This window comes from Fistularia commersonii, chromosome 22, assembly GCF_037954325.1.
Source record: "Fistularia commersonii isolate RoL2024-O1a breed Wild chromosome 22, RoL_Fcom_v1.0, whole genome shotgun sequence".
Taxonomy (NCBI): domain Eukaryota; kingdom Metazoa; phylum Chordata; class Actinopteri; order Syngnathiformes; family Fistulariidae; genus Fistularia; species Fistularia commersonii.
In genome coordinates, this window is record NC_141305.1 from 3978425 (window position 1) to 3993966 (window position 15542).

The window sequence follows — 15542 nt, forward strand, 5'->3', positions numbered from 1 at the left end:
ACTGGAAGTGGCGGTGGAGTGTATTGAAGACAGCGAAATATATTTTTCATTAAATAGATATTCCGGCGCGTTCTCGCAGGCTCTTAACTGTCGGGATTTCCACCACGGGTTTTATTTATCATTTTAAGAGTCCGGTGGACAAATTGCTCTGCAGGTAAAAGGATGGGAGACGGTGCTTTGCTCCCAATGTCTCCTCGTTACTTTCTCATTAATTCCAATAATGTCGGGAGCAGGCCTCTGCTCAGATAGTGTCATAGCCGTGTCAGCTGGATTAGCGTTTATCAGGAATGATCGCCAACGCGACACACACACACACACACACACACACACACACACACACACACACACAAAGTCGCGCCAACAGACAGCTCCTTGTCAGCCCGCTCTCCAATCTCATTTGTTAACCAGATGGCAACCTCTCGGTTCTCCAGCCCGATTAGGGGCCGCCAACCTCTGCCTCCGCCGCCGAAGACGAGGCAACACGTCGCTGGCGGCTTTTAAAAAAAAAAAAAAGAAAAAAAAAAAAAAAACATGATAAGGGTGGGAAGCATCAAATTGTTCCGCTTTAAATTACAAGCAGCGGTTTGGGTTGGAGGGGTTGTCGTTCACTCGCCCCGTTGGCTTTCCGACACGCGCTTGATGGAAGTTTTGTGATTCAATTAGCTCGACAGGTGACGGGGCCAGATAGTGACATCGAGTGAGAAGCACCGGTTTTAATCTGGGGGGGGGGGGGGGGTCGGCGTGTGTGTGTGTGTGTGTGTGTGTGTGTGGGCTTTGTTAAAGGGGATTGCCTCGTATTTTCAGGATCCGTGCTATAACCGGGGGGAAACCATGACAGTTGAGCGAACACCTCACTTAGAGCTTTAAGACTCAAATCCCCCTCTCGGAGTGATTAAATTCGGAAACGAAAAAATAACATTAATAACCGCCATGTTTGGTATTTCCTTTTAATTCAATTTTTTTTTTTTTTTTTTTTCATGCGGTCGTGTCATTATGCTCTGCTGACTAGCGAGCCGATATTCTTGGAGCGGCTTAGGGATCATATGAAATGCAGTTGGCTCCAGTACACACTTCCTGGCTCGGTCTCTAATAGGTCCCCGTGTGGCTTTGAAACTTAAATCTTACAATATTTATTTGGCACAGTTTGTCCTGTTCCCGTATTTCTTCAAGAATAATTCTCTGGTAGCAGTTTATTTGCGCAGATTGCGTCGCATAATAACTTCATCCTTTAGCAAATGAAAACTGGCGCCGAAAGAAATAGCGCCCGGCGACCGCTTCTTTGTCAAATTTTAATAAAGGGGATATAAAACAACAAACAGGCAACAAATGATTGATGAAGATTACAGTGTTGACGGAGTCTGTTCCAGAGATGTACTCTAATGACCACGCTAGGGGGACGGGTATGTTGTGCCTGGTTATAATGAGATTTGCGAAACCCAAAACACATGGTGTAATAACAGCACGCCATGGCGGCACTTGACGAGCTGTCAGTACGGATATGGTTAAGGTTCCGGATCGATCTGTTCATAGCTTTGGTCGATAGGAGCCTACGTCTGTCTAGGTCAATACGCCTGAAAGTCCAAAAAGTTTCATTTAATTCCAGCTCAAATCAACTCCCGTCATCCCATTTTCCTGTATTTTCTACGCTGGTCGGGTCTTCATTGATGTTTTTTGGCGAGCCTCTGTCCAAGACATAGGGGTTGACTGGACACAAAGTTCTTTTCTCGTCATTTCAGATATCCCGGCGGTCGTTCAGTCACCACGGGGTTTCCGGTTCGAGTCCGCCGGCTCCACCGAAAAATCCCAGAGGCCTAGAGCACCAAATATATCAGAGTCCGTTCAACATTTACCGAGACACCAATCAGTGCTGGAGAGATCAACCAATAGAATAGCGCACAGTAAATATAGTACAGTATACCCTTGTTTTTCGCGGGGGTTACGTTCCAAAAAGAACCCGTGATAGGCAAAATACGTGAAGTAGAAACCTTTATTTTATTTACAATTATTATAAAATTAAATACTCTATTATGCATCGAAAAGAAAGAACAAACCATTTTACAGGCTCCATCATTTGTTTCACAAATAAAAGTAATGTACTTGAGAAATGTTTTTTTCAACAAATAACTTCTGTACTGTACTGTCAAATAATAATTTTAATCAACAATGTGAACAGAAGGCTTCAAATTGCGGAGATTAGCACCGCCCACCGCGACCCGAGTAATTGGATTAAACGGCAGAAAATTAAAAAGGATTATTAAAAAAATTGCGGACAGTTGCAACCCTTTTTGCTTCCTTATTGAAACTTATCGCTGCTGTCGTCCTTATGTTTTTTTCTTCCTTCTTTATGGAATGAACAGAAGATTTATTAATTACGTAATGCCGACCTACAGCCGCATAGCTTTTACCTTCCCTTAGCATGTCCAGAACTTTAACTTTATCTGCGATAGATAGCACCTTCCGCTGCCTTTTGGGTCCTGCCGCAGGTGCTTTTGTCGGTCCAGAGCGTTTTGTCAACATTTTGGGTTTTAGAGAATCTCGAAATTGCAAGAGCACGTACGTAATGTAAATTTGGCAAGCTGTTTTACGTACGTGTACATATTAAACTGCAACGTTATTGACGCACAGATAGAGAAGAAGCGGAGTGACTTTATAGCCAATCAGAATGCAGAACACAATGCTCGATGCAAATCCGTCATGTAGCGAAACCGTGAAAAGTAAACCGCGTTATAGCGAGGGATCTCTGTAATACCTTGACTTGCGAGTTGAATTAGTTTCGCGCCTTGGCTCATAACTCAATTAAATTTCCCCATAAAATTATATGAAACACTATTAATCTGTTCCAGCCCTCCTGTTTTATTAAGTGTATTTACCTGGAAGAGCTGACGAAAAGATACCGGCGGCAGCGTTGAAAGCTGACGTACTTGCTACACATTTAATGCTACGATATGTCGCTAAATTCAACTTATACACATTTCTCCATTTTATTGCTAAAGTCCATCCCCGACTTGCTTTGAATGACTTTTCCGATGCCTTGTCCGTTGACGTTCCCGCCGTCTGCTCTGCCAAAATCGCCATAAATGTCCCAAAGAGGATGCTCTCCGTATCTTCTGCATCTCCTCATGGACGAGTCCCCGACACGCACACCTCGCTCATGTTTGTCCATAATGTTAGCCGGGCTACCTAGCGTCAGACTGTTTTTAAAAAAGCTATTTCATGAGTAGTGGCAGAGATGGCGGCGTCTAACACTCATCATAAGAATAAGAACTTTATTCATCCCGAAGGAAATTTTTGTGTCAGAGTTTCAAGTAAAACATAACAATAATAATAATAGTAAGAAGGAGGGAGGATAAGAAATACAAATAAAACTACAAATAAAACTAAATCATGCTCGTAACGCAGATCTCGGCTCGTATTACAAAGCAAAATCCGGCTGAGCGACGCCTCAAAGAACTCGTAAGGTTGATTCAGTCTTAAGTCAAGGTTCCACTTTATGTGCCACTCTCTTACATAGAATCAAGATTTTTCATTGTCATTGTCCAGGCACAGTGAGAGCTCCCGGCTCGGAGCCCGAACAGGTTTTTTAATATAAAAAAAAATGGATGGACAAGTTTTTTGCGTAACTACAACAGTTCATTCTTCTGTACTGGATTAGTGCGTCCACGACGGAAATTGATCCGAGAAAGAACTCAAAAAACAGTGATAAACATTGGTCGCCGGCAGCCTCGGGCCGCAGCGTGTGTCCGTGCCATATTTAATACCAGTCATAAGATTAGCCACATAATGCTGCTATTAATCCGCCCGTTTTATGAATTGCAGTTCATCTGCATCGCAACGCTATTTGGGACAGTGGTACGCTCACCGTTGGGTGATTAAGTAAAGCTCGAAAACGCTTCTTGAGAAAAATTGGTTCAGGTTTGGCCTCCAGTCGGTCTGATCCGGGACCTTCATGTAATCTGATCCCATCCAACCCCCGCCCGGAATTACACGCCCCCTTTTTAAAGAGTTTTCACACAAAGGAGGTGTGATATTTCATAATTAAAGTCCCCACGTCTGATAAGTCCCCTACTCCCCAGCTTGAGGAGAAGATTCTTGTCAAGGGGCCGATATCTCCGCCGTGAAATGCTTCCCTGACAATTTGCCATTTAGCCGACGAATGGCTTGACGGCCCAAAAAAATCTATATTAGCTGCATGGTTTATTCTGATTACGGCTGCTATTTGCGAAAGGTTAGGTTGTAGTGGTGGCGGCGGGGTCGTCGTAAAGCTGGCTGATAAATTGGTGTTTCTGCAGGTGAAGAAGAAGATCCTGGAGGAAGAGATCCACTGTCCGCCAGAGGCCTCGGTGCTGCTGGCCTCCTACGCCGTCCACGCTAAGGTAAGGGGTCTTCTGGATCTTTAGAAGCTAAATCTTAAGTTGATGGTGTCATGGGTTGCACCGAAGAACCCTAAGCGCAAGTAATTATGAATGAAAAATGTGTTACAAATGTCACAGGGTCTGGTAGTGGATCAACAGGGCCGCTACCTGAAGTCTACAAAAATCCCCCCGCGGCGAAAACATTAATAAACTTCAAGAGATCCCAGTCGTTTCGGTCGAGGGCCCCCGTCTCGCTCAAATCCCCGGCAAAGAGATAGCGGGGAGTGAGGTGGAGCTTTTCTGACAGACGGAAAGAGCCTAGCGAGACGGAGCTCTCTACCTCGGAGATTTGGCATGGAACCCCACCCGTGAGATTTACCTCTCCCGTGCCAATTTATCGAGTGTAGCTCGAAAAAAATGGGCAAATCAGCCTCGGGACTCGTGCCCTCAACTGTCAGCATCTTTTGATCTGGAAACACTGGAAGATTCTCGGGGGGCGGAACAATCTGTTTCCATTTAGCCCGCGGTCCGCCTCGATTTGAACCGATGTACGCAAATTGGGTGTCGCCAAGCGCAGACGGGCGCTAGCTTAGTGGCGCAGCTGCTGAGAGGTTTCTGGCAGGCTTTCTTTCAACCCCGCCGTCTTCTCCCATCGCGAGTTGCTTTCGAGCGAAGCCGCGGCCTGGCAGGAGTGGTGGAGTGAATCGCAGGGTGGTATCTACTTCAAGACTCCCCCACCCCCACTCCCACTCCCACTCCTAACCCCACCCGGCTCACTTTCAACAGCGGGAATGGGTAGAGTTAATGTTTAAAAGATTTGTTTTCCATGATGTGAGTTCTTTTTGCACCGCGTGTGTCATCACTTTGTAGGCGGATGATAAAACAAAAGAGGGAACTTTTCATAACTTCACTAAAGCCGCCATTAACTTGGGTGTTTTACAGAGTTCAAGGATGCAAGGTTAAACGGTAATCTACGCAATGTAACTCTTGCCCAATTGACTGGAAGCCTTTGCGCTTCATAAGCACTGAATATAAATACGATAAAAATCCTTTGGGGGGCCGCGATCGTGACTGTTTCTGCTTCACAGCAAGAAGCTCCCTGATTGGAAATGAATTTTCCAGACGTGAAAGATTGTTTGTTTCCATACGACATAGTGCTAGCAGAGGAATCCCTAACTAATGTATGCTTGGCGTTGACGTGGCACTTGGACCAGGAAGTGCTTCTTCGAAGGGAAAGCTCGTCCCTGCGGAGTGTGATGACCACTTCCTGTCGCTCGATTGTCCCACCCGGGGTTTATTTGGGCTCGAGGTTCCTATCGAGAGACCAAGTGTGGTTAAAAGTGATCCATCTTGATGGAGTTGTTTCTGCCGGCAGATAGAGTCGGAGCATCAGCCAAATTGATTTGGAATTTTAAGTCCGTGTGCACCGCGCGTGCGTGACTGGTTCCAAATTAGTCATGCAAATCAATTAATCTGGATTAACACTTTGATTTGACTGCCCTACTTAAAGTAATGTTTATTTCTCGTTAGATACTTGTGTTTTTTACGAACTCCCTCCTTGACAACCAATAAACTAATTGCCAAAATGCCAGACCGATGCTTTAAATAATGCATGACATGCCCAAAACCTTCAAATTTAAGATTCACTGAACTGGCTCCGTGAGCCTTGCCGGACCCGCAGAGGTTTTTACCGGTTCCTGCTTGGTATTCCGAGTAGGTGCGGCGCTACAAGTGGGTTTTGACAGGGCATCTCGAGAAACAGCCTCTTTGGATAAAAAAAAAAAAAAAAACAGGCAGAGGAGAGGGAGTCTCTTGTTGCAGAGGATCAGGGAGTATTTCAAGCTAAGATGTACGTCTGGTGTCAGGAGGATGGGCTGACAACGCTGAGATGTAATGTGTGCTGCAGACTGATGCGAAAAGAATAGAACTTATCTGAGTTCAGCAAGTCCGCAGCCAAACAAACAGTCAAGTTTCATCAACCGGGGCGAACAAATTGATTACTTTATGACATTCTTACTGTTATCAGTATTTCCATCACGCTGGTTCTTCATTCCCTCCGGCAGGCCGAGTTGCTTTGCATTCGGGAGTTTTAGGAGAATTCTTTTAAACATCTTATTCATCAGCGCTACACTCAAAAGCAAAGCGCCGCGATGAAGGAGAGGAAGGCGACTCCGACAACGCGGACCCTCAAGGTCCCGCAGCGCTCACGTTCTGCATGGCGGGAATAATAACCATGGACTATCAGACGGGCTGAAATGCTTTTTATTTGCTCCCTAGGCCGCTTCACCATGTGAAGAACCCCACCATTAGCTAACTCTGGACTTATCTTAGCTCATTGCTTCTCAAATAGTGGGGTGCGATGCCAGAGGGGGTGCGTGTGACCCCGGGAACATGCTTATGGTGTAGTATTATCTCCATGTAGGTTTTTTATTTGTTGTGCGCAGAGCATGTGCACGTACAGCACAGAGCAGGAAATATGAAATGCAGTGAACGAACCCTCAAGAGACACCATAAGAAAAAAAAAAAGAACGGGGATGATAAGCAAGACGGTGAGAGACGGCGATAATGAGAGTCACCCGAAAGCTAAGACGAGGAAATATGACGAAGCTGACGTAGCGCTTAGCTTCACTGTAACTACGGTGGGAGACGAGGAAAGACTGGTGTGTTTACCGTGTCTGAAAATGTTGGGAGCGGACGGCGTGAATAGAGGTTTGAAAAAATCTGCACACCAAAAGTGCTCGAAAAAAAAAAAAAAAGATTTCTTTCATATATATAGTCCAAAAAAACGTTATCTCGCTTGATGTTTCGAGCAAACATCCCATGGCTCTTCTTCGACTTTTTTGATCCAGCACCCATCCCAAACTGGGTGCTTTTTCTTTTTTCTAGCAGAAATAAATTCAGTCACTTAAAGACATTACACCCCTTTAACACTGATAAGGCGAGTTTTTTCAGTGAAAAAGTGCCAAATATTGCCAACAATCGTCCTACTTTGTGAACGCTTCTTCAGTAAACCAGCGAGCACTGTTATGTTAATTAATGTAACAGTTATTGTTTGTTGCAAGTTGATCTAAATTTCTTTCCTCTTTTCTTTTCGTTAATAAGGATACAAAAGTGTACATATAACAATTTTAAAGACAATAGATACTATCTATAGTTGTATTCCTCCTCCGAGGGGAGGGGCAAGACAGAAAACAATTGAGAAGAACTATGTTTGCTTAATAGTTTACGTTCTGCTGCGAGCCGTGAAAACCCCTCTGTGGCATGGCAGGCCAGAAGAGGTCGGAGTCTTCTTTTGCTCAATTTTTCATCCATTTTGTCACAAGAAAGCAGCTGACTAGTGACTACAATAGTTTTTAAAAAAGGCGCTCCGCAGTTACGTATCAGGTAATGGGTGTGGAGGTTCTCAGTCATCCAGGTCATGGTGAAATCTTCTTGTCTTGGCAACTGGGTTTCTTCTTCTCCACCCTTCATCCGAGAGGCTTCTTCAGTTCTAATGACCTGCGGGGAGTTTCCGAATGTAACTTCCAGGTATTTTAGTGCGGGTCTAGATTATAGTGGCTTGTTATGTAAGTGGAAGAGTTGCTGTGCAGAAACTAGGTCTAAGGGGGGGGGGGTTGTTATGCTAGTGGCGGTGTCGTTCGTTGGAACAAAAGAGCAACTTAGTGGGATTACCTGTATTGGAATGCGAAAAGGTAAAGCTAAACAAAACCTGTGAAACCTGTTGGCTCACATGAACTGGACGTTACTGGGGGCTGGTTCTGGTAGTGGGTCCTTCCTAGTTGTTTGGAGGGTGCAGTTGGGTCCATGTGTGAAAATCTGTCTCGGTATTGATCCCAGTACAGGGTTGTACGTTTGTGAAAGGTTGCGTCTGATGCCCCCTCCGCTGTTCAGAGATAGTTTTTCTGTTTTGACAAAGATGGCTTCTCTGACTCCTCTTTCTTTGACAAGAGTTTGGTAATGGTCTATGCATTCTACCAATAACCTAGTACCTACATCACATGAGTTCCCATGGAGCGGTAAAAAGACCCTGCTTCTGAGTAGGAGTTGAAATGATGGAACTGAGGTCCACGGCCCCTGGTTCCTCTGCTGTCCAAATGCACCAAAAACAACCTTGTTCCTGAAAAGGTTCTTGGAGCTGCAAAAAGTTCAGAAAGGGGCTAATCTAGGGGTGTCAAACTCCGGGGGCTACGTACGGCCTAATTTGATGTCCAGGGGGCCGGACCAGTAAAATCATTGCGTAATTACCTAGAAGTAACACGAAGTCCACGTGTTTCCTTTGTTTTCGTGTAAAGGAGAACAGATAAATTATAAAAATCTTTATATGTACAGAAATGTTCCTTTAAAAATACATGACAGACAACCTGAGAATTTTAAGAAAAGTGCAATTTCAACAACACCATGCCCTGTTTCTTTCCTCTCAGTTCTTTCATTTTGTCATAATTTTTGCCATGATAAGTCCCAGAGTGGCACCGAAACTCGCTGCATCCACACCAAGTATACAAGTTTCCTATTCAACAAACAAATAAAAAGTGGTCCATTTTTTTTTTTGGAAAACATTACACTCCGTGTCCACTTATCTCTTTTTTAACAATGACATCTTGCTGATGAGGGTGTCGGGGCCAATGGAAAAGCGGGTAAATTTTTTAACAATAAGACAAAATGCTTTTTACAGACCCGGAGGCTGCATTGCTGCCATCTGCAGAAAGTGCTGAGTCAAATAGTGTTGTGCAATGTTGCTAACATTGACTAAAAAACAAGATAGGAACTGTATATTTATTTTCAGAGAGTAGTTTGTGATTTTAATGTATTTTTTCAAATTGTAGAATTATACTTTGGGTTGGACTGGACGCACTGGCGGGCCAGTAACGGCCATACGTTTGACACCCCTGAGCTAATCATTGCTGAAGCTAAAGCCATTCTGGACAAGAGAGAAAACGTTTTCTTCTAAAATCCCACTGAAATCCTAAAGTGCATTTTGGTTGTATTTCTACACCAATGTTCTGACTCGCTGCAACCACTGCTGTTTTTTTGGCAGAAAACAGCCCATAGTAGCCGGCCGAGGACACTCGCCAGCCGAGCCCATTCTCATGCGATCGTTCAAGAGTAGCTGTCCAGCAACGTTCGAAAATCATGCCGCTGGCTGGGAACAATTGGGCTGGTTAGGACTGAAACTGCTATTGACGCTAAAGAAAGAGTCTCGGGAAACTTTCTTTCTTGGCTCGTTACGCACCTTTTCCGATTCTTGGTCTCGCATCAATTTTCATGGAACTGGGAGTAGAATATTGGCGTGTAGACTATTTATCATAGTCAACGGTCATCTTCGCACAACCGGTGATAATCGCGAAGTGAAAATATTGGCGCGTCTGTCGTCCGAGAATCGGCGGCGGTTAGCTTGGCACTGTTTGCCGTAATTGGAAGGGAGGAGTGAAATCAGAAGCGATCCAAGGGCGCTGTCAAACTCCCACAGCGTTTCGCTTCTTCGCGGAACTTCAGCTGCCGCCGTGAGACAGCGCATCATCGGTTTGTGCAGCAGACGGAGGCAAACAGGTGAAGAAGGGAGCCGAGAGACGACGGGAAAGTGAAGGGAAAGGATCTAATTAAAGGCCCCGCAGCTTCTGCACTCTGTTAGCACGTTGTGCCGGTGCTCCCGGCTTCGGGGAGTCGTGTCAAGCTAATTAAATTCAGGTCCCCTCACGTCGCTGCCGGAAGGCCAGGTGAATAATGATGAACACCGAGATAAGTAAACAACTCATCATATATAAACTACAACTAGTGTGATGTCTTTTTTTATAATCAGAACAAATCTACACGTTGATATGGTAAAATATGTTCCTACACTTCAGCAAGAGGATCTAACTACTTAAATTACAAGGCCGCCTTATTGTATAATCCATTGTGGCAGGGACTTTTCCAGTACTAAGAAAATCAGTATTTCCGATACCCCGTTTGTCATCCTTAGGGTACAGACCCTGGGAAAAGAAACATTTATATAAAAAATTCAATTTCTATAAGGTGTTCAAGTCTAATGGTTAAGGTCTTCTACTTCAGGTAACTGAAGGTAGCCATAGAATTATGATTGCAGCTACTTCATCTTCTTTGGGCTGCTCCCTTCGGGGGGTCGGTCTCTTTGGGGTTTCGGTTTCCTAAAAGTCAAACAGTTCCTTTGAAAACTTCAGGTTCACCTTGGTGACTTTGGCCTTTTCCCCTTTGGGTGTTTTTAATGGTAGAGTTGGCCCATATTGATGTACACTGAAGAGTACTTCTTTTTTCGGTAGCGGTTATGGCACCCGGCTAAGTGCGGTAGCCTCTCAGCACATTTTATGTGTGAGCCTGCACGTCCCGTCCGACCAGCCCTGAAGATTATATTCCAGAACGAGTCTGCCATCTGCAGACCCGACATACTTTCTGAACTCCGATCCGTTGCCTTCGGGCGTTGCTGAGAAACCGAACCGGCACGGGAATTCATTCAGCAGATCCTCAATCACAGTATTAAATAACAGGTAATGGGACAATATGATTTTACTCCTCAGACAAATTATTATGGGACGATTATTCATCCGATGCCGTGTTTGGCCGGAGGCTTTCTGCTACCGGTTTCGTCTGCACATCCGTCCAGCCAGCCGGTTCTTGCCAGCTCTGCGATATCTGGAGAACGCCTGAGGGAAAGATTTTAGCATTTGGTGCTAAATTCATTGAAGTTTGTCAAACTCTATGGTTTGCAACATATTTTCAAAATTCATTCAAATGATAATAAGCACCAAGGGGTTAAAGGTCACGATGGCTTAATAGGTTTTTCACAAAGAGACAGTTTTGGTCATTATCTTATTAATTCAAAGTCTTCACTTGGACTGGGTGCGAACTATCCCAATGTGGGACTTCTAGTTGCTTAAAGGTTATATGATGATGGAACAAGATGATTCCATCAGGGTTGCAGCTATCGATTATTTAGTAATCGAGTAATCCATCTATTATTCTGACAGTTAATCACGTAATCTGATTACCCCCCCCCCCCAAAAAAAAAAAAAAAAAACGGGCATTCTGCAGTTTCCAGGTAATCTAATGAAATAAATATTGAAAATTAAATAATAAATAAATGAAATAGAAATACCTACAGTAATTTTAGTAATCAAATTACTTGAATTATATTATGATAAATTGGATTGAATTATTAAGTATTGATAATTTCATATTCTGTTATTCACCCTGCTTTATTGTTTTATAGAACGCTTGTTTTTCTGAATGAAAAACTGAGGAGGTACACTTGCACAGGTGTGTGTGTGTGTGTGTGGGCGCATGCGCATAAAATGCAATAACTTTTCTTTTTTTATCATCATAAATAATGCATATTAGTAGTCACCCAGTAGGGAGCTGTTCAATTATTGAAGTACCGTTTGATTTTATTTATCGAGTCCGATTGTGACGAATCGCTCGCCCGCTCCCGGCGGCGATGAGAAAAATAAAAACACAATTATCGTCTCGGCCAATTACGCACCCCCGTTTCCACGCCCGGCCGTTGATAACGCATTTTTCAGAGTGGCGTGGATCCATCCAGCTGGATTTGACAACACAATTAAAAAGTTTGCGCGGAACATTCAGCAATTGAAAGATTCCCAGGCAAAACATCCGGGATAACCCACTTGCATATATTTACAGTCAGAGTCCATTTTACAGAAAAGGCAGATGTATAATTCATGGGATTCCTCCAAAGTCTCGGCTGCCACTCAGGTCCGTTCAAGCGGCCCATATCTGTCCTCGAACGTGCACGTTGTAATGATGACAAGTGATCAGCCTCCGTCGTCCGGGAGACGCGGCGTCTCTAATGACGTCGTTTGTACTGTGTCTCAACAACTGGGCCAACGGGCAGAACCCCGACTTCCATTTGTTTCTTTTTCTTTTCTTTTCTTGAACGGTTGCTGCTGTGTCGTCTAATGAGCAGCTCCCAGGAGAGACGTGGTCTGGACTTTTATTAGAACGGAGGTGAGCGATGCGAAGATCTTTTCAGTTATTTTTAACCTCCCCCCCGGTGTTTTTACTTCATTCCACAGTATGGAGACTACGACCCCGATGTACACAAACCGGGATTCTTGGCAGAGGAAGAGCTGCTTCCGAAGCGGGTAAGTGATCTGCCGGTCACTCCGGATTTAACTCCCTGCTTTGCAGCATGCTAACATCCACACCCTTAGTTGAGTTCGGTTTGACCTGCGGAGCCGGTCGCTGGAGCCTATCCCAGCTGCCATTGGGCAAGAGGCGAGAAGCGGGGTTCCCCATGGAGTCGGTCGCCCCTCGATCGCAGGGCCACATATAGAGACATACAGCCATTCACAATTCTGATGGGTATCTTCGCGTTGTGGCGACTAGACTTGAATTTTTTCACTTGACGGCGTTTAACCCCCTCATTCGAGAGGCTTCTTCAGTTCTGATGACCTGTGGGGACTTTACGAATAAGGAGCAACTTTTGGGGGTTACCTGGTTTGGAATGTGAAAAGGTAAAGCCAGATTAAGGATTAAAACTTGTTGGATCACATTAACCGAGGCTCAAGTTAAGAGGAAGTTGCTCCTTTGTCCCCACTGAACGACACTACATTAGCATAACAACACCCTGAGACCTACTTTTAGCAGATCAACTCTTTCATTTCCATAACAAGTCAGCATACCCGCCCAAAACCCCGACAGTTACATTCAGAATTCTCCGCAGGTCATTAGAACTGAAGGAGCCTCACGGATGAAGGATGAAATGTCTTCAAGTGAAGTCTGTAGAGATTCTCAATCACCCAGGTCTTGGTGAATTCTCGTTGAAATCTTTTTTTGTTGTGGCAGGAAGAGTTGATCGGCAGAAACTAGGTCTGAGGGGTTGTTATGCTAATGACATTAGCATAACCATTTCATTTACATAACAAGACACTGTAACTTAGACCTGCCCAAAACCCTGTCAGTTATTTTTGGAAATTCCCCACAGACCATTAGAACTGAAGAAGCCTCTTAGATGAGGGGTGAAACGTCTTCAAGTGAAGAAATTCAAGTCCAGTTGCCAAGACACCCCCAAAATTCCCCCCTTTTTTGTAGTAGCTCACCCCGTATATGCAGGTACTTTCCCTGTGCATGCAGTACCTCCGTCTACACTTGCAGTAACTCCCATGTACTCCCTGTACATGCAGTACCTCAAACCCTCTACATGCAGTAACTCCTTTATATCAGTGGTTCCCAACCCCTGGTCCCCAGACTGGTACTGTCTGCTGATCATTTGGTACCGGGTTCCGCAAAGAAAATCTGTCTTGGTACAAATTATACTTTTCAAGTCCAATTTTCAAGTCCATTTACCACGACAAGAAGATTTGCACAAGAATTCACTATGAATTGGATGTCTGAGAACATCGTTGTGACACTCAGTCACAATTATTACAGAGACATATAACCATTCACTCTCTCATTCATGTCATAATGGGACGCACAACCACTCACCCCTTCATTCGATCGATGAAGGGTCTCCACTGAACCTCCTGCAATGTTTTTGGGCTTCGGGAGTTCAGACGCGGAGAGAACAAGGAGACTCCATAAAGAAAATCCCCCCCGTCAAAATCCAACCAGGGAACTTCTTGCTGTGGCTAAAGCTCTAACCACTTCTAGATATTTGTGTGGTTGAAATCCATCCTGGACCATCTAGTCAGAGTCAAAGTCAGCTTTGTTGACATGTTCTCCGCATGTACTGGACATACAAAAGAACCGAGAAGACGTTCCCTACAATATTAATTAACAAAACATTAATAATACAGTGAAAATCAAACAGCAAAGGGCACTATTACATTAAACAGTAAACATTAGAAGAACTCGCTCTACCTGACTGCCATCAGACAGCCGACACTCGTTCCTCTTTCACATGTAAAGTCGAATGCCCACTTAAATTGCACTCATCCTTGCACCTGCACTTTATGAGTTGCGCACCAAGCTGCACTTAAATGTCTATTGCACTGTTCCTATTGATATCTATAACAATATTTATAACAATATTGACACCTTATATCTGCACATATCCCAATGCACTGCGGGCAGCAAAGTAGGAATTTGTGACATGTGACTGTAAATGCTTTAAATCTTGAATTAAACTATAAGGTATAACGTAAAAAGCAGGAGTGTCAAACATAACCGGCCGGCACGGAGGTTCGATCAGGCCTGTAGGATAATTTGAAAGTGAAAAAATATATAAAAGACAAGGATTTAATTTTTTTAATTGAATGCAATTCAAGAATTTTCCACTGGGGGCGCACTATTCCGGTCTGAGTAGACAACAATCCGCATCACCGAGACAGACCAATCACCAAGACCAATGTTACGTCGTCGTTTCTACCCTGTTCTCTACCTCCCCGCTACTCCCTCATTGGCCGAAATGTCGTTATCAAAACAGAGAAAAGTAGAGTGTAGACTTTTCAAACAAAAACGGACTACATCCTATTTATTTACGGAGACGCACGGGAAACCTTTGTGCTTGGTGTGTTTGCAACAAGTTTCGGTATTCAAGGAATAATATTCGGCGCCACTACGAGACTCATCACAGCAAAAAATATGACAGCTTGCAAGGAAAACTGAGAAGAGATGAGATTGACGAATTGCTGGCGGGTCTGAGGAAACAGCAGTCCACTTTCACCGACAGCCAAGAAGTCAGTGAAGCAGCGATAAAAGCAAGCTAGCTAATTGCTAGCAAAAATGTGCAATTTAATATTAGTCGCCAGCTACACTACAAAAGAGTATGATGGAATTCTACTGTTTATGCAACTCCATACATTTTCAGTATGTATTGTATGTTTCATGTATGAAGTTTACACATTTACAGGACAGGGGAATACTTTCTCGTTTACACATTTTATAGCACTCTCTTTTATTTGTAAGGTGCAGGCAGGGATTCAGTTTAGATTTTATATGCACACATGTAAATGGTTAAAAAATCTCTTTCTTTACAAGTTCTTTATAAGTAAAGTGCATTACTACATTTTTCAATACCAATTACTTGTTAAAGTTTTGTGCTTTTGTACGATCAGTGGGATCAGTTGCAGTGCATCCATGTGAATACTAAAAGTAAATAACATGTTTGTTTAAGGAAATATGAGGTGTTTCATGAAATGTTCTATAAAAGGTTTGTTCATTCAATTCCAAGATTTTCCTAATGTCCTTGTACTTCTTTACACCAAAACAGAGGAC

General features: G+C 43.8%; 1 protein-coding gene across 2 annotated transcripts in view; it reads left to right on the forward strand.

Annotated features, from left to right (window-relative positions):
• The window catches only part of nf2a (NF2, moesin-ezrin-radixin like (MERLIN) tumor suppressor a), a 45007-nt gene that overhangs the window by 5324 nt on the left and 24141 nt on the right, over positions 1-15542 (forward strand). For both annotated transcript variants that reach the window (XM_086169799.1, XM_086169800.1), the window contains exons 4-5: positions 4290-4373; positions 12398-12466. In XM_086169799.1, coding sequence (XP_086025925.1) covers positions 4290-4373; positions 12398-12466 — 153 coding nt within the window. The remainder of the gene's footprint in view (positions 1-4289; positions 4374-12397; positions 12467-15542) is intronic.